Source organism: Mirounga leonina, unplaced genomic scaffold, assembly GCF_011800145.1.
Source record: "Mirounga leonina isolate KUSES-001 unplaced genomic scaffold, KU_Mleo_1.0 Mir_104, whole genome shotgun sequence".
Lineage (NCBI taxonomy): Eukaryota > Metazoa > Chordata > Mammalia > Carnivora > Phocidae > Mirounga > Mirounga leonina.
Genome location: NW_023270231.1, coordinates 1,269,055 through 1,295,854, shown reverse-complemented (window position 1 = coordinate 1,295,854; position 26,800 = coordinate 1,269,055). Strand labels below are relative to the sequence as shown.

The 26,800-nt window shown below is 42.6% G+C and overlaps 2 protein-coding genes across 4 annotated transcripts in view; one reads left to right on the top strand and one right to left on the bottom strand.

Moving 5' to 3' along the window:
- Positions 1 to 529: 529 nt before the first annotated feature.
- Positions 530 to 26,441, bottom strand: CNOT8 (CCR4-NOT transcription complex subunit 8). 3 transcript variants are annotated; one of them, XM_035012854.1, is made up of 7 exons: positions 26,297 to 26,441; positions 11,405 to 11,586; positions 9,854 to 10,047; positions 5,577 to 5,738; positions 4,892 to 5,036; positions 3,856 to 3,966; positions 530 to 2,056 (listed from the first exon to the last, which is right to left on the bottom strand). In XM_035012854.1, exons 2-7 carry the CDS (start codon positions 11,519 to 11,521, stop codon positions 1,907 to 1,909), a joined length of 879 nt encoding a protein of 292 aa, XP_034868745.1. In that variant the 5' UTR covers positions 11,522 to 11,586; positions 26,297 to 26,441; the 3' UTR covers positions 530 to 1,906. The 3 variants fall into 3 exon arrangements, with proteins under 3 accessions (XP_034868745.1, XP_034868736.1, XP_034868752.1); XM_035012845.1 differs by lacking the exon at positions 26,297 to 26,441 and adding an exon at positions 19,036 to 19,251; XM_035012861.1 differs by lacking the exon at positions 26,297 to 26,441 and adding an exon at positions 11,831 to 11,908.
- The window catches only part of FAXDC2 (fatty acid hydroxylase domain containing 2), a 26,742-nt gene continuing 25,772 nt past the window's right edge, over positions 25,831 to 26,800 (top strand). Inside the window, 2 exon segments of the mRNA XM_035012831.1 lie at positions 25,831 to 26,156; positions 26,281 to 26,285. Of these exon segments, the coding sequence (XP_034868722.1) occupies positions 25,895 to 26,156; positions 26,281 to 26,285 (267 nt within the window). The 5' untranslated portion in view covers positions 25,831 to 25,894.

Below are 26,800 nucleotides of genomic sequence, written 5' to 3'. Positions count from 1 at the left end.
AATAGTATGGAGCCAATACTACAATACCACAAGTTCCATTTGTCTTAAAAGTCCACTAATTAACAAGCTAATCCACCAAATGGAGTGGTCCCAGGACAGAATTAAAACTAGTTTTCCTAGTAAGGGTGAACACTCAGGGATTATGAAGTGAAGAGACAATTCCATTTACACAGTTGGTCATTAAAAACTTCCTACAGGGATGCCTGGGTGGCTCAGTCGCTTAAGTGTCTGCCTTTGGCTCAGGTCATGATCCCAGGGTCTTGGGATCGAGCCCTGCGTTGGGAATCTGCTTCTCCCTCTCCCGCTGCCCCTGCTTATGGTCTCCTCTCGCTCACACTCTCTCTCAAATAAATAAAATCTTAAAAAAAAAAACAAAAAACTTCTACAAAGTGAGACATTTTATATCAAGCCAACTTGGGGGATATGGAGACAAGAGTTTGGGGGCAGGTGAGATGCTTCTAGTCACTGATTGCAAACGACTATCTTCTACAGTCAGCAATTAACAACTATGAAAGACCGAACCTTCATGCCAGTGGTTAAAAAGAAATCTTTATTTTACAAAATTAAAAACATAAATAATATTTACAAGCATCTTAAATACCAGCTTATAATACTTGACATTTTCGAATCATTTGAAATTGAGTTTTCCATAAGCTTTTAAAATGCAAGACTATCCATCCACTTCAGTGAGTTACCAGTTTCATTTCCACCATTTCAAAGGGGTTTTTGGTTTTTCTAAATTGTCCATACTGTAGTCATTCAAAAAACAATACAATGTACTTTTTAAATGACCAGTTAAAAAAAAAAAAAGTCCTGAGCTTCCTACCCCACTTGTGGGATATTACTCCAAGAGAACTCTAACCAAATTCCTTACTGCCCTGTTTACATGTACCACTATTAACTTCTTAAAGACTCTTCTTAAAGACTCATCACATTCCTGGTACTCACGTAACCAGTCTCCCTAACTTCTCCTCAGGTTTGCTGAAAGGAAACGCAGGGAGAACAAAGAGATATGGAAAAACACAGATGACCATCTGAAATCACATTACTGAAAATATAAACTTACGGTCCAAAATTCTGATCTTATTTCATTCAGGAACAAATCCAAGATACTTTATTATATTAAAACTTAAAATGATTTCAAATGATAGACATGTGACAGCAAATCTCGGTGGCACAATGGAACACAGACTTAAAGACACGTAAAGTGGTTAACTTAATACCCATTCTGGAGTTCCTCATGAATAAAGGGTAGACAGATTCAGAAGAATTTTGTTTTTAATAAAAGTTTTCATTATCTGGTCTTCAAAATTTCAGCACTAATTCATTTCCACATAATAGCACATAATTAGAGACTAACAAAATGTGAGGAAAGCAAATGTCCTAGAGAAAGTTCAAAAAAAAAAGGAAGGGAGGAAAAGACATCTATAACCCACTTTACAAAAACACCATTTTGTTCCACTTTCCCTGGAAGCCCTCAGCTCAGCTGAGAATCACATCAAAAAGTCTTCATCCTCAGAGAGTAGCAAGATTTAAAAGAAAAAGAATGACAACAGATAAAGAGTTATATATATTTTACTAGTCTGTTTCTGACTTGTCCTGGATATTTAAAAAGGTGTCAAATGAGCCATGGATGCTGGTGGCAGGAAGCAACTGGAGAGAGGCTTGGGGATGAGGAATAGGGAAGACTTGTTTACAAATTCAGAGTAAACTCCCCTCTTCTGGATCTAAAATAAAGACGTCGTTTGTTTGTTTTGTCTTCAACACAACAGAAGTCTTTCTGTCACCGCAGATGGTAGGTACAGTTTGCTCAAAAGAAGCGTTTTCTCTTGGGGAGGAAGGTCAGTACACACAGCATATAAGCACCACTCTGGGATCAGGCCCGCCCTACAGAGCCTCGCCGCCATCACTGCTGCATGTTGTTGATGATAGCCAGGATGCTCATCTTCTCCTGGGCAGAGTCCACATCCTCATTCTGCTTCTGGGCCACTCCTGTGCCTAGGCCATAGAGCCGCCCACAGTACTTGGCATCATCAATACTGTCCTCAAAAAACAACTGCAGGACAGGACAGAGAACCCATGGTGAGAATCCCGCTAAGAGTCATGCCAAGTCTCAACACTACCACATCAGCACCTCCCAGCTGTCTCAAAGCTCTGCAAATCTACCCAACTAGAAAGTAACTTCATAAAGAAAGGCTTCAAACCTCTCTTCTACATAGTCTTTTCATACTCCTTTTTTAATATACAGGCTCTCCTTTCTGTACAGACTTCTATTCTCCATGAGTTCTTTTACTGCCAGGATCCAGGGGCTGCTGCCGCTGTTTAGTATAGCCACCTCCATTTCCTCCCTTCTCTTTAACAAGCAGTGCAGTGCTTAAGAGCTTGGGCTCTACACTCACCGTGTGACCTTCAACTCCCCTTGAGCCATGGTTCCCTATCTATAAAACAGGGTAACAGTAGGCTGTTACAAGTGAGATACTGGATATTACACACTTCCACAGGGTATCTCAACCCTGGCCCTAATGGGCAAGGTAATTCCTTGTTGGGGGGCATGGAGGGGAGCTGTCCAGTGTACCGTAGTACTGTAGAATGTTTAGTGGTATCCCTGGCCAGTAGTGGGCCTCTCCTCTGCTGCTCCAGATTGTGACAACCAAAAATGTCTCCAAACATTGCCAAAGGAACCTAGCGGGAGCATGATGCCACCAGCTTTGTTGTTCTTTCTCAAGAATGCTTCGGCTATTTGGGGTCTTTTGTGGTTCCACACAAATTTTAAGATCATTTGTTCTATTTCTGTGAAAAATGCCACTGTAATTTTGATAGAGATTGCAATGAATCTGTAGACTGCTTTGGACAGTATGGACATTTTAAGAATATTAATTCCTCCACGGGGGCCTGGGTGGCTCAGTTGGTTAAGCATCTGCCTCCAGCTCAGGTCATGATCCCACGGTCGGGCTCCCTGCTCAGTGGGGAGTTTGCTTCTCCCTCTCCCTCTGCCCCTCTCTCTGCCTCAAATGAATAAAATCTTTTTAAAAAATGAATATTAATTCTTCCAATCCATGAGCACCAAATATCTTTCCATTTATTTGTGACTTCTTCAATTTCTTTCATCAATGCCTTATAGTTGTCAGAGTACAGGTCTTTTATCTCCTTGGTTAAACTTATTCCTAGGTACTTTATTGTTTTTGATGCAGTTGTAAATGGGATTGTTTCTTAATTTCTTTCTGATAGTTCATTATTAATATATAGAAACACAAGATATTTGTAACTGACTTTGTATCCTGAAATTTTACTGAATTCGTTAATTAGTTCTAAGAGCTCTTTGGTCGACTCCTTAGAGTTTTCTATGTATATCATGCCCTCTGAAAATAGTGACAGTTTTACTTCCTCCATTCCAATTTGGATCCCTTGTATTTCTTTTTCTCGCCTAATTACTCTGGCTACGACTTCCAATACTATGTTGAATAAAAGTGGCGAGAATGGGCATGCTTGTGTTGTTCCTGATCTTAGAGGTAAACTTGCAGCCTGTCATGGAGTATGTTAGCTGCCAGACATTTGAGAATTCACAGAAATTAAGCGTAAAATAAGTGAGTGTTCAGACAAATGTGTTCATATTAGAGAAATCAGAAGAAAAGCAAATCACTGCAAGAATGAGAGCTGCTAAGAACACCAAGTACATGTCTAGACTTGAATATGCTGAGGCGCCTCCATTTTAGGATGTCTTTGCTTCCCAAACTACATTTTAATATACTGAACATCATAACAAACAAACAACTGCTTTCAAACTTGTCATCAACTTCTGTCAGAACTACAAATTTTCAAGAAATCTCAGCCCACAAAGATAACCCACCTCCTTACCTCTTTCATCCTGAAGAACGCCATTCCTGTTAGCAGCGAGTCTGAGCCTGCCTGGTGTTGCCTTCCAATTCTCTGCAAATCCAACTGATCAGCAACTTCCTGAAGACCGCCCTGCAGATGTAAAGAAAACAAAGATAATATTTCAGACCCACCACTCCTCTACTGGAGTCAACTAAGTCCACTTTTTAGTTTAATTCTTTTGGTGATGACAAGTGGGAACAGGCCATTTACTAAGGCCTTACCCCAGCAATATTCCCTTTCTAGCCCTCCAAACAATACACTGTGTTATATTTCACTTTTCACTCCTTTCTTTTATATATCATTAATTGTGTCAGACCTCTGCCCCGTAAGTCCTAACAGGTATAAAACAAGATTGAGGAAATAAATACCAATCCAATTCTAGACAGAAAATCTCTTATGTCAACAATTTATTAGGGTGCTGAGTTCTTGAACTATCTAGGGTTAGGAACCCCTCTGAGAATCTGGTACACTACAGACCCCATGCATAACAAACTACATATACGCTTCACACTGCCAACTGTTTCACTAGGTTTGTGGGCCTAAGTGAAGAACGCCTCCCTCAGAATAAGAGAAGCAGAAGCCTCCCTTTATGCCTGGATTAAAGACATTCACCACACAAATCCCTGTGCCAATCAGCTCTATATACACCCACTCCAGCATAATGTTGGCACCTAGCAGGCACTGAAGAATACATATGTAGCAATAAATAATAAATAAATACTAGTAATTTCTAAAAATAGTGATAAAGCAAAATGACAAGCCTGTTTTGTCTTTTTTTTTTTTATTGTTAAGAAAAATATTGTGTAGGGGCACCTGGGTGGCTCAGTCGTTAAGCATCTGCCTTCGGCTCAGGTCATGATCCCAGGGTCCTGGGATAGAGCCCCACATCAGGCTCCCTGTTCAGTGGGAAGCCTGCTTCTCCCTCTCCCACTCCCCCTGCTTGTGTTACCTCTCTCACTGTGTCTCTCTCTGTCAAATAAATAAATAAAATCTTAAAAAAATAATAATAATATACCTTAAGGTTTTTGCAACTCTTCATTAGGTATTTCACATCATAAATGGATGGGAAAAAAAGGTTCAGAATATGGAAGAATTCATGTTCCTCTTCTGGCAAACGAGAATCCGTAAGTAACTTTACCATGTAGCCAAAATCATAGCCACTACAAGAGAGAATGAGGCAATGAGGTGAAAAAGCAGCAATTACCAGACCCCAGAGTTCAACTGCTTCATTTCTCAAAACTTAATGGTGCTACCTTGTGAGTAACTTTCAGTCTTCCAAACTACTTTATCCTACTGTAATCTGGACTTTCCCTTAAATAACAACAAACCAGACTAATATGAGACATACAAGAGAACCCAAGGAGTTATAAATGTGGGTTTTATTCATCATAAACTTCAGGCCAGCCATTTAAAGGACAAGAAAAAGATGATCAAGTGCTTCGATCCTCCCCACCCTCCATCATTCCACTTGGAACATACCCACTGATAGCCATGTGACGGAGCCCAGTACTGCATGAAACAAACCAGTATGAGCTCCAAAGTATTTTTTGAAAAACTGAAACATGGGCAAATTACCATTTGAACTCCGTAACTGCTTCATAAGTGACCAAAAGAAGATAGCCAGTAGGGTTGCAGAAATAATATAAGCATTCAATTCCCTGCTCCCAAAGCAAGAGAAATACACATTATCTGGGACTGACCTATGAAATGAAAGCCATTTGACGTTGTCACAGAGAACCACCCCTGATGTCATAAGCAGTTCTGCAAAGTGCAACGTGTCAATCCCTTCCTCTTCATGCTTCTGAAATTGCAGTCCAGAGTTAGCAAGGAGATCTATGGAATCCTGGGAGTACATGTCCTCTCTAAAAAAGAAGGTATTCACTTCTTAGCTGGTGGATAATCTAAGAGAAGTAGTGGGCAGCAATATCAACATGATCTTATAATTACAGAACAAGTATTCTCGAAATGCTTTCATAATTTAAGAATAGATCAATTCATTCTTTCCAGTACTCCAGCAAAGCATGCAAAGTAGATAATCTTATCTCTGTGGCTGATGGAAAAGTGAGACTTGCCCCCACAAAATGAATTTCTTAATTATGAAAGATCCACATTTCTGCATTGTTTGTTTCTATTTGTTTTTGAAGATTTTTATTTATTTCAGAGAGAGAGAGAGAGCACAAGGAGGGGAAGCAGGAGAGGGAGAAGCAGTCTCCCCACTGAGCAGGGAGCCTGATGCAGGGCTCGATCCCAGGACCCTGGAATCATCACCTGAGCCAAAGGCATATGCTTAACCAACTGAGCCATCCAGACACCCCAACATTTCCCCATTGTTTACAGAAAAACAGAATCAACCAATACAAAAATATTTAGATTACCAGAAAATTTTTAAAAATGTTCTTATAATGTTACATCATAGAAATGACTGTTAATAACTCAGTTTATATATCCTTGAAGGCTATTTGCTCTACCTACACATACACACCTCCATCCCTATATCTACACAGCACAGACCATCTTTCCAGACCAATGCTCATAGATATACCACATCCTTTGCAACTCTGGCATAATATCCCACAGCAAAGATACATCCATCAGTTTAAACAGAGGAATATTTACAATACCACGTATTACAAAAGTAGGGAAATAAATTATGTAACTCCTTTTCCACTAGATTTCACTGTTTTTACATTTGTTTTTCAGATAAACTTAGGACAACTTGGAAAAAGAAAAAACAAACATAATCTTAAATTTTTCCTACTAGGGCACCTGGGTGGCTCAGTCGTTAAGCGTCTGCCTTTGGCTCAGGTCATGATCCCGGGGTCCCGGGATCGAGTCCCGCATCAGGCTCCCTGCTCAGCAGGAAGCCTGTTTCTCCCTCTCCCACTCCCCCTGCTTGTGTTCCTGCTCTCGCTGTCTCTCTCTCTGTCAAATAAATAAATAAAATCTTAAAAAAAAAAAAAAAAAATTTTTTTTCTACTAAATTAAAACCAGTGTTGAATCACATTGTTTTGTTTCACCTAAAACAAGCATTGTTTTAAACACATACATAAATTCTACAATAACAAACAACCCTTATTTTCCTTTGTGTATTAATTACCATTAAGGCATAAATAATAGGCTTTGGCAATGGACTAAAAAAAAAAATGCAGTTAAAGATCCAGATCGTCATCCCAAATTATTTCTGAACCTCAAAGAAATCTCCAAAGTACATGAACAATCAAAAAATTATTCCTGAGTTATAATGCTCCTAGTGCTGTTAAATAAAGCACTAATTGAGTACTGTGGCCCAATCAGAAATACACTAAAACTACCTCATACAATCAGCAAAATGATAGTCTCACCTAAATTTTCCCCTTAAAAAATTATATCATCCTGGGGCATATAGGTGGCTGTCAGTTAAGCATTCGACTCTTGTCATGATCTCAGGGTCTGAGATCGAGCCCTGCACCAGGCTCTGCACTGACTGCAGACTCCCTCTGCCCCTCCCCAGCCCTCCCCCGCATGCACATGCACGCTCTCGTGCGTGCTCTCTCTCTCAAAAAAGAAAGAAAAAAAAAATTACATCATCCTCAAAAAATTAAAAACAAACTACCAAATGATCCAGCAATCCCACTTCTATGTATCTATCCTAAAGAATGAAAAGCACAGTTGTGAAAATGTTTGCACATCCATCTTCATAGCAGCACTACTCCCAACAATCAAGAGGTGGAAACAACCTAAATGTCCATCAATGAATGAACAGATAAACAAAATGGGGTCTAAATATACAATGGAATATTATTCAGTCTTAAAAAGGAAGGAAATTCTGCAATATGCCACAACATGGATGAACCTTAAGGATATCATGCTAAGTGAAATATGCCAGTCACAAAATGACAAATACTGTATGATTCCACTTATATGAGGTAACGAAAACAAATTCATAGAAACAGAAAGTAGTAATTGTGGTTCACCAAGATCTGGAGAAGAAAAAGGGAGAGTTGTTCAATGGGTAGAGTATCAGATTTACAAGATGAGAAAGTTCTGGGGGTCTGCTTCACAACAACACAAACATACTTAATACTACTGAACTGCAGACTTAAAAATGGCTAAGATGGTAAATTTTATGTTATGTGTTTACCGTATTTTAAAAACATCAAAATTCACCCACTATCAGATAGGCTTCAGTTTCAACTACCCTTAATTAACATCTACTCATTCCCTTATTTCTTCTATTATGAAAAATAATAATAATCCTGTTTTACAGTTAAGGAAACTGAATTACAGAAGGTAAAATTACTAACCCCAAATCACCCAGATGAAAAATGGCAGAACTACAATTCACCTCCTAACTGGAGAATTAACTTTACTTTTTCGCTGTAAATAGCCTTATTAAGCTATAATTCACACATTAAATATTTACTCATTTAAAATATACACTTCTGGGCACCTGGGTGGCTCAGTCGGTTAAATGTCTGCTTTCGGCTCAGGTCATGATCCCAGGGTTCTGGGATCAAGTCCCGCATCGGGCTCCCTGCTCATCAGGGAGCCTGCTTCTCCCTCTACCCCTCCCCCCTGTTTGTGATCTCTCCCTCTCTCTTCCTCCCTCCCTTTCTCTCTCTCTCTCTCTCGGATAAATAAATAAAATCTTTTTAAAAAATAAAGTACACACTTCAGGGTGCCTGGGTAGCACAGTCAGTTAAGTGACTGACTCTTGGTTTCGGCTCAGGTCATGATCTCAGGGTCATAACATGCATCAGGCTCTACCCTCTGCATGGAGTCTGCTTAAGACTCTCTCTCCCTCTTCCTCTACCCCTCCAACCCCCACCCCCACACACACACTCTCTCTCTCAAATAAATCTTTTTTTAAAAATTAAAAAAAAAAAGACGCCTGGGTGGCTCAGTCAGTTAAGCATCTGCCTTTGGCTCAGATCATGATCCCAGAGTCCTAGGATCGAGCCCTGCATCAGGCTCCCTGCTCAGCGGGGAGCCTGCTTCTCCCTCTGCCTGCCACGCCCCCTGCTTGTGCACTCTCTCTGTCTGGCATATAAATACATAAAATCTTTAAAAAAAAAATTTTAAAATAAGGTATACAATTCAATCACTTTTAGTTATTTTCAGAGTTGTGCAACCACCCATCATAGTCAATTCTAAACCATTTTATTACCTCAAAAAGAAAACCCATACCCATTATGCAATCACTCCCCACTACCCTATAATCTCACCACCCCCCTACATCATAGACAACCACTAACCTATTCTGACTCTATCAATTTACCTATTTTGAACATTTCATATAAACAGAATCCTATAATATGTGGTCTTTTGTGTCTGGCTTCTTTCCCTTAGCATGTTTTCAAAGCACATCAATATACAACATATATTACTACTACTTTCCTTTTACTGTCCAATAACATTCCATGGCATGGATATACCATATTTGTTTTATCCATCAGCTCACAGACATTTGGATTGTTTCCACTTGGGGCCTAACTCCACATTTAACCTTTTGAGAAACTACCTGTTTTCCAAAGAGGCTACACCATTTTACTTTCCCAATAGCCAATATATGAGGGTTCTAATTTCTCTACACCCTTGCCAACATTTGTTGTGTCTTTTTTATTACAGCCCCCTGGGTGGGTATAAAGTGGTCTCTCACTGTCATTTTGATTTGCATTTCCCTCATGACTAATTATGGTGACCATCTTTTCATGGGTTATTATTAGCCATATCTATATCGTCTTTGGAGAACTATCTATTCAGATCTGATACCCATTTTTAATTGGGTTGTCTTTTTATTGCTGACCTGCAAGAGTTCTTTAAGGGGGACTTTACTTTCTGAGATTCCTTATTCCATCCTCTATTTGAATGCTGTGCCCAACCCTTACCTGGTTTCAATGGAAACAAAACTTCATATTAATAAAATCAGCTAGAAATCACAGTCTGCACAAATGTAGCAGATCTAAGAATAACACTGAGAAATGTTTCAGACACTTACGTAAGGTTAAATTTGAAGTTGAACTGCCAAGTGTTGATTCCAGAAGGATATTCTCCCTTTTCGTTTGTGAATGTAAGGCCCAGCTGGATAATTTTTAAAAGGTCAACATTGCACCGTAAAAGCTGATACTGGTAATCTATGGAACTACGAAATTCACCAATCGGTCGTACGACAACACCTGGAAATTCTGTGTCCTAGAAAAGGAAAAGGTCTCTCATCATAAGGTTTCACAAAACAGTAGATGCTGAATTGACCATTCTTAAATATTATCTTAATTTATAAAAGTTATGTGACAAGACCCAAGCTTGGGCACAAATACCTATATTAAAATACTGATCTCGGGCGCCTGGGTGGCTCAGTTGGTTAAGCGACTGCCTTCGGCTCAGGTCATGATCCTGGAGTCCCAGGATCGAGTCCCGCATCGGACTCCCTGTTTCTCCCTCTGACCCTCCCCCTTCTCATGTGCTCTCTCTCTCTCATTCTCTCTCTCAAATAAATAAATAAAATCTTTACAGAAAAAAAAAAATACTGATCTCATTGATATCTACACAAGTAGTACTAGAATCATGGAGTTTTGCGCAGCAACTTCAAATCCTAAGCAGGATGTGGGTTAGAGTAGGTGACTAACTACAGATCAATTAAGAACATTTTACATTCATATATAGTGAATTAAAAAAAGTTTAGGTTGAGGGGCGCCTGGGTGGCTCAGTGGGTTAAGCCGCTGCCTTTGGCTCAGGTCATGATCTCAGGGTCCTGGGATCAAGCCCCACATCGGGTTGTCAGGCTCTCTGCTCAGCGGGGAGCCTGCTTCTCTCTCTCATGCTTCCTCTGTGCTCTCCCTCTCTCTCTCTCAAATAAATGAAATCTTTAAAAAAAAAAAAAAAAGCTTAGGTTGAGAACAATGTATGAATAAAAATACAAATAGAAGGAAATGAAACAGCCATTCAAGAAAAAAACAATAGCTACATTTACCATGAGTAAAAAGCCTGGAACAAGATCACAGTTTTAAATACAAGGCTAAAGACTTACTGCTTATGAGTAACAGGGACTAAAGCAAACTAGACCGTGCACGGCTCCTCTAGGAGAGGCCTTAATATCACCATGACACACATCTGCCTCTTCCACCACTCAGTATCAGGCAGGACTGTGAATCCTGTAATGCCAGATCTTCCCATTTTTTTCCAGAGATGCCAGATATCTGGACTTGAAAAGAGATCTCTTAATTTTTACATGCTGATAGCTAATTTTTAAAAACCATTTTTAAACACTGTCAAATTCACCATATCTGCGGGACAGATGTGCCCTATGGGCTGACATAACTTCTGCCTTAAACACTATTAAACACAAAGTAACATTACAGAAAATCTAAGCTACTAGAGGTTACATCCTTCTCAGACACAATGACTACCTTGACATTTCATAAAAGCATCACAACCTTCCACCAAGTTTAATTTACCATGGCTTTAGTGTAACCCTTGCTTTCAAAATCTCACACTGAATATCCCCTAAGTCCATAGTAGAAAGTGAGTCAAACAGAGTTTAGCTCTTTACCATGGCAATATAACTGTAACTGAGCACAATTTCTCGGATCTTCCTCATCTCTTCTTCTAGATTGCTGGCCCAGACTTCACAGATAACCTGACTGTTCTCCACAAGTGCTGCAGGCATCTTGAAGAAACTTGCGAAGTCGCTTTCAGCTGACTGTTAGAGAGTAAACCGATGCTTGATCTGATCTAGATTCAAAAACATTATTTTAAAATCACATAAATTTACACACTGGCATAATGTCAACAAAACAAAGATTAAAAAAAATCACTTCATCAGTTTAAGCCAAAACATTAAGACTATTATATTTATCTTCATTCTCCATTTTATACGGTGGGGAAACTTGCCTTTGTCAAGACAAAGACACACACACACACACACACACACACCACATACACACACAGTTCTTTGGCCCAAAGAAACTAAAATTACTTCAGAAATCTGAAGAAACTGGGGTGCTGGGCTGGTTCAGTTGGTAGAACATGCAACTCCTGATCTCAGGGTTGTAAGTTTGAGACCCATGTTGGGTGCAGAGATTACTTAAAAATAAAATAGGAAGGAAGGAAGGGAGGGAGGGAGGGAGGGAGGGAGGGAGGGGAAGAAACTTTTGCCCAAGCTGCCCTTTAGCACAGAAGTGAAACCACTACCGTAAACCAGTATTTGAGCCCTTTTCAGACTATCTAAAGACTAAAATAGGTCCCAGTGACCACAAATATTCCCTTATCTATGACTTTCACAACACTTTGCACAGAGACCAAATCATGGAAACATTTTTAAGGAATCACTTTAGCCAGTTTAAATGTACTGGTGGGGGGCGGGGGCCTGGGTGGCTCAGCCGTTAGGCATCTGCCTTCTGCTCAGGTCATGATCTCAGGGTCCTGGGATTGAGCCCCACATCAGGCTCCCTGCTCAGCGGGAAGCCTGCTTCTTCCTCTTCCCCACTTGTGTTCCCTCTCTCGCTGTGTCTCTGTCAAATAAATAAATAAAATCTTTAAAAAATAAACAAACAAACAAAATAAATAAATAAATAAATGTATGTACTGGGATCTCTGAAAGCCTGAAAGAATGTAGACCTAAAATCTCATACGTAAGTCTTAACAAATACATAGTGAATATGGTCATGGGACTCCTCCCTCTGCCCCCTATAAAAGGGGAAATTCTTTTTCTCCACAATCCAAAAGTCAAATATAACTAGAGGCAATTAACTAACTTAATATAGTGCCTCTTTAGACTTGTGCAAATAGATCATGAAGTTAGGGACTTAAGTGGTAAAAACCAACGCCATCTCCTAATTTGAACCTTTAACCACCACAATGAAAATAAGAATTGGAATTTTTTTTTTTTTAAAGATTTTATTTGACAGAGAGAGACACAGCGAGAGAGGGAACACAAGCAGAGGGAGGGGAGAGGGAGAAGCAGGCTTCCCATGGAGCAGAGAGCCCGATGTGGGGCTTGATCCCAGGACCCTGGGATCATGACCCGAGCTGAAGGCAGACGCCTAACGACTGAGCCACCCAGGCGCCCAAGAATTGGAATTATTAATGTCTACTTTTTTTTTTTTAAGATTTTATTTATTTATTCATGAGAGACAGAGAGAAACAGAGGGAGAAGCAGGCTCCCAAGGAGCGGGAAGCCTGATGCGGGACTCGATCCCAGGACCCCGGGATCATGACCTGAGCCGAAGGCAGACGCTTAACCATCTGAGCCACCCAGGCGCCCCTAATGTCTACTTTTAAACACATAATAATATAAAGAAACTAAGCAATTCAACAACAAGAATAGAGAAGACGGCAAATATAAATAATTCAGCCAGAAAGCATAATAAGTTATAGTTCATATTCTGGGAGTAAACTATGGAGGGGAACAGTATTCTGCAAGATAAAACTCAACATGATTCAGCTTCAGAGTAATGCTGTTATTATAATAATGAGATGCTTAGTTACAAAAAGACCAAAGAAGCTTATTGTAATGGCCTTTATTTAAAAAGGCAACCCCACCACATGGACCCTCAACATAAGAGTGGGCTACAGTATATAGATATATATTCAGAGGAAAATTCCTAGAAACAGTAAAATTAATCTTTACTTCCTACTTTCAAGACAGGCAAATGCAACAATAAGAATCTAGATCAAAACAAAATTGTCATTCTCAAATGTCATCATTTCTCTGAGAAAATTCTGAGAAACTGATCTTTTGGTTTGTCAGCAACCCTGAAAGATTCCATTTATTTAAGGTACACAACACTTCAACGGATGTTTTTCTGAAATTATAATAGACTGACTATAATTACTCTGAAACTTAAGTAGACTGTGGTAACTTCCTAACAAATATGGGTGGACACTTTTTTTTTTTTAATTCCAGCAATTTTTTTTTTTAAATTTTGTTTATTTCTTTGAGAGAGGGAGAGAGAGCATGAGAAGGGGAAGGGTCTGAGGGAGAAGCAGACTCCCTGCTGAGCAGGGAGCCAGATGTGGGACTCGATCCCGGGACTCCAGGATCATGACCTGAGCCGAAGGCAGTCACTTAACCAACTGAGCCACCCAGGCACCCTGGGTGGACACTTCTTGAAGGCAGAAACCATTTCTTCTCGTTTCAGTCCTGTACACGATGGGCACGAATAAAGGCTTGCAAATGAACAAATAAAGAACATCCGTAAAGGGCAGAAGTTCAAACTGAGGGTGGAGTAAATTCCATGATATGACCATAATTAAGAAAATGTTAGGACTGATTAGATTCTAAACTGTGTTTAAGGTTTAAGGTTTTCCCCGGCAGTAGGGCAGAAAGCCATTTCTATGCCCATTAATGTTAAATCAGTACCACTTCACTTCCTTATTTTCCTAACTTAAACAATGCACTTCCTTTTTGGTGTCATTTCAAGCACAACCATAAACTACTTTAGGGGAAGTAGGTATGACGATGAAGACATTTCCATAAAAGCAAAACAGCAAAAGGGACCCAAGCAAAAAAATGCCTTTGGTCTCGAAGCAGAAAAAAGCAGGCTTATAAAGAAGACAATTAGGGGGGCGCCTGGGTGGCTCAGTCGTTAAGCGTCTGCCTTCGGCTCAGGTCATGATCCCAGGGTCCTGGGATTGAGCCCTGCATCGGGCTCCCTGCTCTGCAGGAAGCCTGCTTCTCCCTCTCCCGCTCCCCCTGCTTGTGTTCCCTCTCTCGCTGTGTCTCTCTCTGTCAAATAAATAAATAAAATCTTAAAAAAAAAAAAAAAAAGAAGAAGAAGACAATTAGGTATTTACACTAAACCCTTAGAACCGGGCTCCCCAGCTAAGAAGCTCTTAAGGTTGTGTCAAAAGAACTCGGGAAATAATCTGAGTAAAATATAAAAATATTTTATATATATATATAAAAGATAATAGAAACACCATTATGAATAGTCACTACAATGTCTTCAAACTTCTAAGACAGTTCACTATGAACTCATGGATTTATTTTTTTTTTAAGACTATTTATTTGAGAGAGAATGAGAGAGCACAAGCAGGGAGAGCAGCAGGGGTGGGGGGGGTGCCTCAATCCCAGGGCCCCGGGATCATGACCTGAGCCCAAGGCAGATGCTTAACCAACTGAGCCACCCAGGCACCCCTGAACTCATAGATTTAAACCTAAGAAAATAAATTTTATTGGTCACCAATGGAGAATGCTAGTTAATTTATTTTTTAAAAATATGTATCTTGTCTTTCCTATATAAATTGTACTAAGTAACTAAAGAGTTGAGGGAAAGTTTCTTTTAATAGAAGTTATAAAGCTGGGGCGCCTGGGTGGCTCAGTCGTTAAGCATCTGCCTTCGGCTCAGGTCACGATCCCAGGGTCCTGGGATCGAGCCCCGCATCGGGCTCCCTGCTCGGCGGGAAGCCTGCTTCTCTCTCTCCCACTCCCTCTGCTTGTGTTCCCTCTTCCGCTGTGTCTCTCTCTGTCAAATAAATAAAATCTTAAAAAAAAAAAAAAAGAAGTTATAAAGTTAACAAATACAGAATGATAGAATATCACTGTTTTGTAGCTCCTAAAGAATTCACAGATCTGGGCAATAATCATAATGGCATCTATATGGAATATTCAGAAAAGGTAAATCTATAAAGGCAGAAAGTAAACTACAGCAATGGAATGGGAACGGGCATTAACTGTAAATGGCATGAGGTATTTTGCTGAGGTGATGGAAAGGCTACCAAACTCAACTACCTGATGACTGCACAACTCCGTAAATTTACTAAAAATCGCTGAACTCTAGTTTTATAGTATGTAAATTATACTTCAATAAAGTTGTTAAAAGTATCATAATGGCTGCAATAACCACACAAAGAGACAACCAGGTATTATGTGCCTCCTGACAGAACACATCACCACTATGAAATTACACTTGCCAAAAAAAATCGAACTTGAGGGGCAGCTGGATGGCTCAGTTGGTTAAGTGTCCCACTCTTGATTTCGCTCAGGTCATGATCTCAGAGTCCTGGGATAAAACCCTGCAGCAGGCTCCGTGCTCAGTGGGGAGTCTGCTTGGGATTCTCTGCCTCTCCCTCTGTCCCCACTCCCTCCCTGACTCATGCCTGGGGGGGGGGGGGGAGGCCAGCATGGTCACTCGTGCTCTCTCTCTCTAAAATAAATAAAATCTTAAAAAAAAAAATCTAACTTGAGGGGCATCTGGGTGGCTCAGTTGTTAAGTGTTTGCCTTCAGCTCAGGTCATGATCCCGGGGTCCTGGGATTAAGCCCCATATCGGGCTCCCTGCTCAGCGGGAAGCCTGCTTCTTCCTTTACCAGTCCTCCGGCTTATGTTCCCTCTCTCGCTATGTCTCTGTCAAATAAATAAATAAAATCTTTAAGAAAAAAAATCTAACTTGAATCTGACCAAACCTCTAGACCAATTTACAGGAAATAAAGAGGACAGAGGAACAGGTTAAATGACACCACAGAAAGGCAATCAGCAAAATCCAGAAACTACTGTGGGAAACTACAGATAACCCAGCTCAACAAATTGCAAGAAATAAAAGTAAAAGACTCTCAAGACACTTATCAACCAATCAAAATCTATAGACCCTAATTAGATCTTTAAACAAACTGTTAGAAATTTTTTTAAAAAGTGACATTTTCAAGACAAAAGTCTGAACAATTGCTGGTTTTGGCTTTTTGTTTGGGGGTTTTTTACTTTTTTTGGTGTTACACTGTCATGGTTTTTTTAAAAAGAGTCCTTATCTTTTAGAGATAATGCAAAACAGATATAGGTGATATGATACGAAATGTGGGGTTCTGCTTCAAAATGAACAGTGGAGAAATCTCACAACAACTTTGTACAGTGGTATCTTCCTCTACATTTTACAGATAAGAAAACTAGGGATGCCTGGGTGGCTCAGTTGGTTAAGTGTCTGCCTTCAGCTCAGGTCATGATCCCGGGGTGCTGGGATCATGCCCAGTGTCGGGGTCCCTGCTCAGCAGAGAGTCTGCTTGTCCCTCTCCCTCTGCCCCTCCCCCCAGCTCAGACTCTCTCTGGCTTTCTCTCTCTCAAAAAAATAAATCTTAAAAAAAAAAAAGAAAACTGAAATTCAGAGACATTAATTTTGAAAGGCACTATCATGACTTCCACTTCCAAGAAAATTTTTTTAAAAAGCTAAGCCACAGGGCTTAGATGGTAGCTCAGATCATGAGTCCTGGGATGGAGCCCCGCATTGTCAGGCTCCCTGCTTCTCCTTCTCCCTCTGCCCCTCCTCGCGGCTCGTGCTCTCTCACTCTCAAATAAATAAATAAAACCTTAAAAAAAGCTAAGCTAGTTTCAAAAAGCTAACCCTTGTTACACATATCTGATAAATATGGAACACAAGTGCATACCACTGGCAAAAATATATAAGACGTCCTCACACCAAACCCTTATCTAGGAAAATTGTGGGGAAATTGCTTGCAAATCCCAAATGGTAGTGCCACTCAAAAATTGAAAAGGAATCACAGTATGCACATTTAGCTTAGCATAAATTACTGGATATGCTAGACAAAGAGAAATAATAATAAATGATGTCAGTTTTGCCTGCCACTTTCCACTCAGTGAGCGCATGCTCCACAAGGATCCCAAGATGGGAATCACAAACATACTGTTCTCCTTGGTTAGTCTTCCTCCTTTTAAGCCTCTCAGTGCCAGCAGGGCACAGTACACCTCACAATATGGAAGGACTCTATCCCACCATTCAAATATGTTTATTTGTGCAATATAGCCCCTGAAGGTAAGCTCCTTTTTCTGAGTTGCAACCAGAGAAACAGTAACAAGTTTGAAAGCTGAAGGAAAAACTATGCTAGATTTACTGAAAAACACAATGTCCATCTGTAACTTTACACCTTCCTAAGGAATTTTTAAGAATAACTATGATCACAGGCAAAGTTCCCCTCACAGGCTGACATTAAACCTTGACTCCTACTTGAGCTACTCCACTCTATGAAAAGGTGACTACTACATGAGCTACTCCACTCTATATGAAAGCAAAACACAAGCTCTGATACCTGCTGTTTCCCAATACTAGACTGCTCAAGAAGGAAAGGTCACACACACATTACTGAGGTCCCTGCCTTGTGCTGATCTGCAGTAAAATCTGTGCAGACCGCTCTTGCTGACCTGTAGCGTAAACTTCTCCAAAACAAAGCGCCTATTTACCCAGGAAAGCTCTAAAGAGCAACTACGAATAAAGCCAACCAAAAGCTTTCTCTGCAAGCAATCCAGAGTACCAGGTCTTGCTTAGGAAAAGAATGTTTGGTTTTTCCGGTTTTGTTTTAAGCTTAAGCTTGCAAGGAGACAATAAACATCACTTCCCTATTCTAGAGAACTGAACAAAGACTTTGCCGCGCAAGGATAAGATGGAAAAGGAAGTAGGAGCAAGTGAGAAGAAATGGCAGCAGCTCGGAAGAGGGTCCTCTCTATACACGGCCGCGGTGGCCCTCGCCGTCCTCCATCACTCCTGCCCCCAAAACAGTGTCCGAGGACAACTACCCTGGACTGAACCGCAGTTCAACCAGTTCTTAAAACCAACCATGTGGTCCAGGCAATAGCTATGGTTCATAAACACAGAACCGCAAGGAAAAGTTGTGGGGCCAAAAGAACCAAGAAGCGAGAGGCCCGCGAGGTTCCAAACTCAGGTCCTCTCCCTTACAGTCTCCCATCACCATTTTCTTCCTGTTCTGGATCACCCTCCCTCTCCAAACAACACTCATCCCGCCCCTTCCCTTATATCCACCTTTTTCCCCCCCAAAAAACAAAGATATTAAAATTACAGGCTTTCAGGCCAAAAAGACCTACGTTCGAACCCAGGCTACCAACTAGCCGTGTGGCTTTGCGTAAGTTATTTAACCTCTCTGGTGCCTCAGTTTTCCTATGTTGTAAAATGGGTTCAATAATATACACCTCGGAGGACTGTAGTAGAGGTTAACAGAATGAAGCATATAAGGTGCTTTATAAAGTCCTGGCACATAACACTAGAATATTATTATTGTGTGGTAGTGGTTGGTATTTCTACCACTATTCGATGGGCCTCTTTCTCTTTTCACACCCCCTGCCCCTCACTCACGCCCCCATTCCCCTTCTTCCCACAGGTCCCGATGGCCTCCCACACTCTCTCATCTCACGCTCCTCTCTGGTCAGCGCCAGCCCGCTTACCCTGAGCTGCTGGGCCCGCGAAGCGCGGACTGGCGGGCAGAGGCCCCCGGGAGCAGCGGCGGCGGCGGCGGCCCCTGACCCGGCGCTCTCCGCCTGCCCCGGATCCGCTCCGGGAACCGAGCGGGCCAGTGAGATGGGCGCCCTCGTGCCCAGAGCAGCCTTACGTACCGCCCACCTAAAAACCTGGCTGAACCACTCTACCCACTGGATCCTCCCGACTCGCCTGCTCCTTTAGCGTCACTCCAGACGCGCGCGCGCGCGCCTGATCCTGCCTGCTCCACCCCTTCTGCGCGCCCCGGAGACTGTGCGTGTTCGTCCAACCCTAGCTCGCGGGAGCAACGCGCAGGCGCAAAACGAAGAGGGCGCCCCGAAAACAGCGGGGCGGGGCGGCCTCGCAGGACGCTTGCGGAACAGGACCAGGGCTGGGCCTCGGCGCGTTAGTTGCACTGGCTCAATTCAATTAGCAACATCACGCTGTTTCGGTTCTCCTTCCGCGCGCCCAAAGGAGGGGCGTGGTCTAGAACTAGCCCCCGCTCGGGTGGGCCTGGCCCAGACGCCAAAGGCCGAGGAAGGGGCGTGGATCTTCTGACCAAATCCCCCAGATTGCAACGCCCTCTCCGGCCTGCTTTGATGGACCGTTAAAATCGTCGGCAGGAGCGGATCCTCACCCCCTTCCTTGTACTAATGCAGCCCCCTGGACCCCTCACTGACAAAACATCTATCTCGGCTTCCTTTCTGGCAAACAATTAGTTGTGGGTGGAGCAGCACCCCCAAACCGAGTCTGGGTGACGTCCGGCGAGACCCGCCTCCCTCCTCCCCGCCTCACAGAGTTGGCGGGCAGCGTTACCACAGTAACCGGCCCGCCAGGGCCTGCTCGAGTTACAAAGAAGACACGGCCTCCGCGGGGGAAGAGGAGCTCGGAGACGGCGGGCGCTAGGCGGGCTCTGCACCTTTTCCTTGCGAGGGCACTGGGCTTGGGCCTGGCTTAGGAGCCCCTAGAGCCTCCGCCCGCCCCCGATCCTCTGAACCCTGCTTGGAAAGAGGGCGGCCTGCCAGCGTCTGTCGGAGCGGGCTCGGCTGCAGCGCGGCCTCGCGTTGTCCGGCCGTGGCTTCCTGCACACAGCTGTCAATTCCGAGCCTCCCTGCTGGCCTCTCAGCTAGAGATCCACCCTGTCTCTGAGGCAGGTGCGGAGGGCCCAAAGCAGGGCTCTAGCCATAGCGCTAGGTGCCTTCCCTTGAAGGGGGCTGTTGGTAAGTGGATAGCAAATTTACTCCCAAGATACTGGGCCTTCTTGCTTTTAGACCTTTCCTCCTAAGGGGGTTCTACAAAATCCTGCTTCCATTTCCGAGGCCGGAGGCAGAGCAGGCCTTCAGTGGCAATTTCAAACTGGATTCCCAAAAGTTATTCTCCGGGGAGGTGAACTCCCACCCCCAGTCCCCAGATTAGAGCATCAAATGCATTTCCGAACCGCACTCCTCTTGTCCCCTCCAGATGAGCGTCTGTCTGCTTATCTGTTGCATAGGGATGTAACTATCTCATTAAGGTTGTTGCTGTATTAATAAATGGAAAAAACACCCCGCACTGAGGAAGATATGTAAGTCTATTCAATAAACAATTGTTTCTGGCCTGTCTCTGTTGCTAACCCAGAGATACTCATTGTGTTAGCTCCCGTGAAGGCTTAACAGTCAGTCCATTGAGCAATACTGGCATGGAGATAGCAGGCACAACACTCCCACACCCCACCCATCTGGTGGGTTTATAGTCTTTCACCCGCTTGTAATTAGATTCTGGAGAGGACAGCCCTAGGAGGAGCTAGTCACATGAAGAACGTCCTCTGCAGTCCTTTCTTGGATTTTTGTTTTTTCCTGCACCACTGGGCCTGGTGTGCACTGAAACAATCAAACAGGAAACACACCATCTCCATTTCCCCAACCCCCCTGCCCTCCACCCAGAACTGGGTGTTCATTTCTCAGGTTATTGAAGAGAAATGAAAAACACAGATGGCTTGTACTTCAGGAGGCATCGGAGTGTTTGCTGGAAACAAGGAAGTTCACACTGTATTTATGCTACTGCAAAATTAGAATAATTGTGTAAATCACTAATCCTCAAAGGGAGGGAGGTCCCAAACAAATGAGAGGGTAGTTGGAGAAGAATATATTCAATAATATAATTTACTATTTGGGGGAAAAAAAATAGCTATCGTTCTTGGACTACAAACTATAAAAAGTAAGGCATGAACAAATCTCAGCTAGGAGATTATAGGCTAAATAAATTGAAACACTGGTTGTAAAATGGGTCTCCCAAGAAGATCCTTGGCCAGCCAAGCCTTTCTGTTATTCTTAAGTCTAAATATTAAATCTAATGGGATGCATTTCTTAAAGTATGTGTAGGAAGATAAAATTTTATTTTATTTTTTTTTAAAGATTTTATTTATTTGACACACAGAGAGAGAGCACAAGCAGGGGGAGCAGCAGGCAGGCAGAGGGAGAGCGAGAAGAAGGCTCTCTTGTGAGCAAGGATCCCAGGACCCTGGGATCATGACCTGAGCCGAAGGCAGCCACTTAACCAACTGAGCCAGCCACCCAGGAGCCCCTAAAATTTTAAATATATACAGTTGACCCTTGAACAGTGCAGGGGTTAGGGTATAACTTTTGACTCCCCCAAAACTTACATGTGGATTTTTTTCCATATGGCACAGTACTACAAATTCATTTTCTCTTCCTTATGGTTTCAACATTTTTTTCTAGCTTACTTTATTGTAAGAATACAGTATATAATACATATAACGTATAAGATATGTGTTAGTTGTTTATGTTATCAGTAAGGCTTCTGGTTAAGAGTGGGCTATTAATTAAGTAGACCCACACAATTCAAGGTCAACTGTTTTGGGGTTTGAAATATTTTGAAAATGGAAAAGAAGGTAAATGCCTCCCGGTTTGTTCCACTATAACCACCCTCTGAGCTCGTCTCAAAAACGTTTTTACCCAGGGGCGCCTGGGTGGTTCAGTTGGTTAAGCGACTGCCTTCGGCTCAGGTCAGGATCCTGGAGTCCCTGGATCGAGTCCCTCATCAGGCTCCCTGCTCGTCAGGGAGCCTGCTTCTGCCTCTGACCCTCCCCCCTCTCATGTGCTCTCTCTCTCTCGTTCTCTCTGTCTCAAATAAATAAATAAAATCTTTAAAAAAAATAAAAAAACGTTTTTACCCATTCGAGTGCTGATACACCTAGATGCCTGTCAAGTGATTCCATCGTTAAAGGCCACCAACACACACCAAGCTTAGCCAAGGTCTGACACTTTGTATAATGTCTTTTATCAGCTTATAAATTTACCTTTAAATTCAAATGAAGAATGCCCCCAGCTGGCTTTTTTCCTTGGTACAGAATAGAAAACCCGTCTTTGGACCCTTGGAAATTATCAAGATCATCAGACTTCCCCTAAATACAAAGCAAATGTCATGTTTCATAACTAAGCATTTGAGTATTGTTTCGATATTTTGATTTCAACCTGAAAAAAAAAACACCTCTGTTCTTTGATGAAATCAGAGATCAGAGTTCTTTCATCTAGAAATAGACATCAAATCTATTTTATTCATATCTCATTTGATTTTCCTTCTCCCTCAGAGTCTACTAACCTAACAAAATTTTTAAATCTACCCATAATAATCATAGACCTTTAAATTTCCAAATCTGTGAGGGTCCATAAAGATGTTCTAATACATTCCCCCAATTTAACAGAGAGGAACTAAGTAAAGTCACCCAGCTCCCAGAGATAGGACCAGGATTTGAGTCTTTTGATTCGCAGTCCAGGAGGAGATTAGGTGTTCATCCAGCGGGCTATATTTATGGTCCATTTGCTACATGCTGTGTCCTTTGTTGACCCTGGAGGATGCACTGGAAGCAGATGAGGTTCCTAGCCTTATGGAGCTTAACATTTGGTGGCAAGGACTGACAGTAAAACAGGTAAACAAGCATTCACGTAGGAAATAAAAGGATGATGATGATGGTGCAGGAGCAGAAGGCTTGCTGAGGACCAGCCCGAAGCTGGCAGCCTCCACCGCCCCCCCCCCCCCATGTGGTATGGGTGACATCGCGCAGGCACTCCTGGCTGCCCTAAAGGAAAAACAAATGGTTAACTGATAGAGATCACAGTCTTGCAGGACAGGAGTCTCCCTCAGTTTACAAAAGTCTTAGCAACTTTACGAGGACAAAGCCTTTCTATCAATGGTCTAGCTTCCAGAAGGGAATGTAGATACAATTAAATGCCCTTATAACCTACAGCCCATTGACAGATACTTGAAGGGGGCAAAGTGTAATGTTTCTCCAGGAAGCTCCCAACTATCTTACTGTTAATGCCTTCCTGGAAGGAAAAACAACCTTAACTTGACAATGGCAAGACCTCTGGTATCCTGTGAGTCTTCTTTAACATACAAAAATCCTTTTGAAACCTCCCTTTTCCTTACCTCCCCCAACTCCCAAGTATATAATCAGCCACCCCTCAAAACCCCAGGGCAGCAGCTCTTTCTGCCCACAGGTCCTGTCCCTGTACTTTAATATACCACCATTTTGCACCAAAGACGTCTCAAGAATTCCTTCTTAGTTGTCGGCTCCGGACTCCACCCCCCTGAACCTCACCTATATCCCAAAACCCCATCAATGAGAACTGGTGATAGCTGTGATGAAAGAAACTAATGAGGTAAAGTGACAGAGAATAATTGGATTGAAGGAAGATAGGGGAAATTACTTAGGGGTCAAAGAAGGACTGATGAGGAAACAGACTCAGAGAAGCCAAAGTCATAAAGTTGGTGGATGGCAGTTTGAACCCAGACCCACTTTCTTCCAGGATCTCTGGACCTCTCCTCAAGAGCACTTCCTTTAAAGGAGAGCAGCCGGGAGGGGGATGGCTGAGGTGACCTTGAGATAACAAGAAAGCCAAGAGCAATTCCTCAAAGGCAGGATGGAGAGAAAACCCAGGAGGACCAGAGAGAGCTTCTCATTTATGCAGGTTCTGCTGAGGACCTAGTGTGTGCCAGAGTTATGCCGTAGCAATACATAAAGCTCTTACTTGAAATGATTATAGAAAAAAAATTGCCTGCTACTCTAGGGAAGCACTGACCACATAAGCTAAAAAAATTCGGAAAGAAAAGAACCAGAGGTAGAATAATGGGCAGGATCAGGAAGGAAAATCTGGATGGGAAAGTCTATGAGCAATGACATAGAGGTCGGGATAACAGAAAGTAGAAAAAAAAATTTTTGCACATAGTAAGTGATCGATAAACATTTACGCATGACAGTGGTACTCAGAGCATTAGAAAATTGGAAGTAGTGGGGAATAATGTTATATAAGAGGAGCTAGATTAAGATGGGCATTGGATCAGGTAGCAAGGTTGAGCAGTGCACGAGACAGACTTGGTTGTGGGGGAATATATACATTATATAAATATCTGGAATATTGAAAAAATATTGTTACCTCCAAAAAAATATTGCTACCTCCAAAAGGAGAGAGGAGGGAAAACATGAGCAAGTTGTACAAAATGTAATTAATTTGTGAGCAAGCAAGCATTGCATGTTTCCTGAGCCCTTGCATTGTGCCAGGAATTAAGCAAGGAAGGATAACTAACACATGGTCCTTGGTCTTTTTTTTTTTTTTTTTTTTTTTGCCAAATAATGACACATGTAGGTAATGGGTCAGCAGGAGCCATTAAAAAGAATGTGGTAACTCTTAAAGGAACTATATGGAACAATTTCCATGTTTGCGTGCTGAGTGAAAATAGCAAGGAGCAGAAGAAGCATATATAGTGTGCTGTTTCTAAGGAAGAGGGGGAGACATGCATGTTTGTATTTACATAGACAAGCTCTGGATGGGTATACAAACATTGGTCACAGGGGTGTCTCTTTGGAGAATTAGGGGACTGGAGAAGAGTATAAAAAGGCATTTTACTATACACTCTTCGATATTTTTGTATTTTATATCAGTTGCACATATTGCCTCTCCAAAAATAATTTTTAGAAGTTTACAAACAAAACTCAGTTCTTTTTCAAAGGTGCTCACCATTTCACGTTATGGATCCTGTATCCTCATGTTACCTGTTTCAGTCAACAAGTACACTTAACCTCCACAGGTGTACCTTTCCTGCACCTAGACTCACTAGTAATAGTTGATGCATCTTTCCTCCCTTGCCTGCCCTCAGCAGCAACAGAAGGAATAAAAAAAATGAGCAAATGAGATCCTCTGGTCCATGTAACCTTTTTATCCACTTGGACTGCCCACCACAGTATCTGATACCCACATCATTTATTTATTTATTTATTTATTTATTTATTTATTTATTTATTTATTTATTTTAAATTAATCTTTTTGCCCTCTTTCTTTCTTTCTTTCTTTTATTTTTTTTTTAAAGGTTTTTATTTATTTATTCATGAGAGACAGAGAGAGAGAGGCAGAGGGAGAAGCAGGCTCCCAAGGAGCAGACAGCCCGATGCGGGACTCGATCCCAGGACCCTGGGATCATGACCTGAGCCGAAGGCAGACGCTTAACCATCTGAGCCACCCAGGCGCCCTCTTTCTTTCTTTTAAATTAATCTCTTTGCCCAAGGTGGGATTTGAACTCAGGACCCAGAGATCAAGAGTTGCAGGCTCCATCCACTGAGCCAGCCAGGTGCCCCATTTTTTTTTTAAATTTACTTATTTATTTTTGATAGCCACATCCTTTAATGCACCTGCCTCCCTGGGACAGCAGCATCTTAAGCTGAGGAAGATGAAGGAAGTTTTTAAAAAGAAGGGGGGAAAAGCCCCGAGTTTGGCCAGATGCGCTCTTTCAAGCTCCTACTCGAAGTGCGCATTTGCTCTTGGCTTTAAGGAGATGTCCTTCGGGAAGAAGGGCGTTTTTTGTCTCCAGTCCACGCAGACCCAAACTTTTTCTGTGGTCACGTGCCTGGCCCGAGCCAGTGGGCTGCAGGGTAACTCGATCACCGCGACCGGCCTCCGCAGGCCACCAGGGAACCGCGCGGTCGGGCAGCGGCGCAGTGACAGCAGCCGCCGACGTAGGGCCCGAGGGAGAAGCGGAGTCCAGCCTGGGCTGCGGCCGAGACCTCGGAGGAGCTGGGACCACGGCCACCGCAGAGGTGAGCGGGGAGCTGCGGGGGAGGGAGCTGTCCGCCACCGTCTGGGCGCTTCCGAGTTCCCTTCAAGAAAGGCAGAGTCCGTTCTTCTCCCCTCTGCCCCCTCTCTGCCCTCCCCCGCGGACAGAACAGGTGAGATTTACCTCGGAACAATGTCCTGGGACGTCTTCTCGCTGCCCAGCGTCCCCTTCATGGCCCTCGCTGATGTCGCAGAGCCTGCCTTTGTGCCGTCCTCTGTAGCCTTGTTCTTCTAGCAACTGACCGTCAGTCGTGTCAGATGGACGGGGTTTGGCTTCACAACCCTGTGAATAAAGGAGAAACTCTCAAGTCAGAATCGAAAGAGGAAAATCCCAACTGCAAGTCTGTCGGGAAGCAACAAACTGCTTCTCTGACCTGCCAGGATCACCTGAAGGCAGGTAGCCAATTTTAACTGTCTTAAAACAAGATCAAGGTGTGAGCTAGAAATGGACAACTGTGTGAAGGCTGTCTTGTTGCAACATAGTAAGATTTAGCAGTGGTTTTAGAATTACTAGAAGCTTGGTGGTTCCCGGGAAGGATTCCCACAAAGCTTACTGGGTGAGAGGATGCAGTCAGCGAGGTCGATGGGGATGAACGAGGGTCGATGGGGATGAACGTCAAGGCTGGTA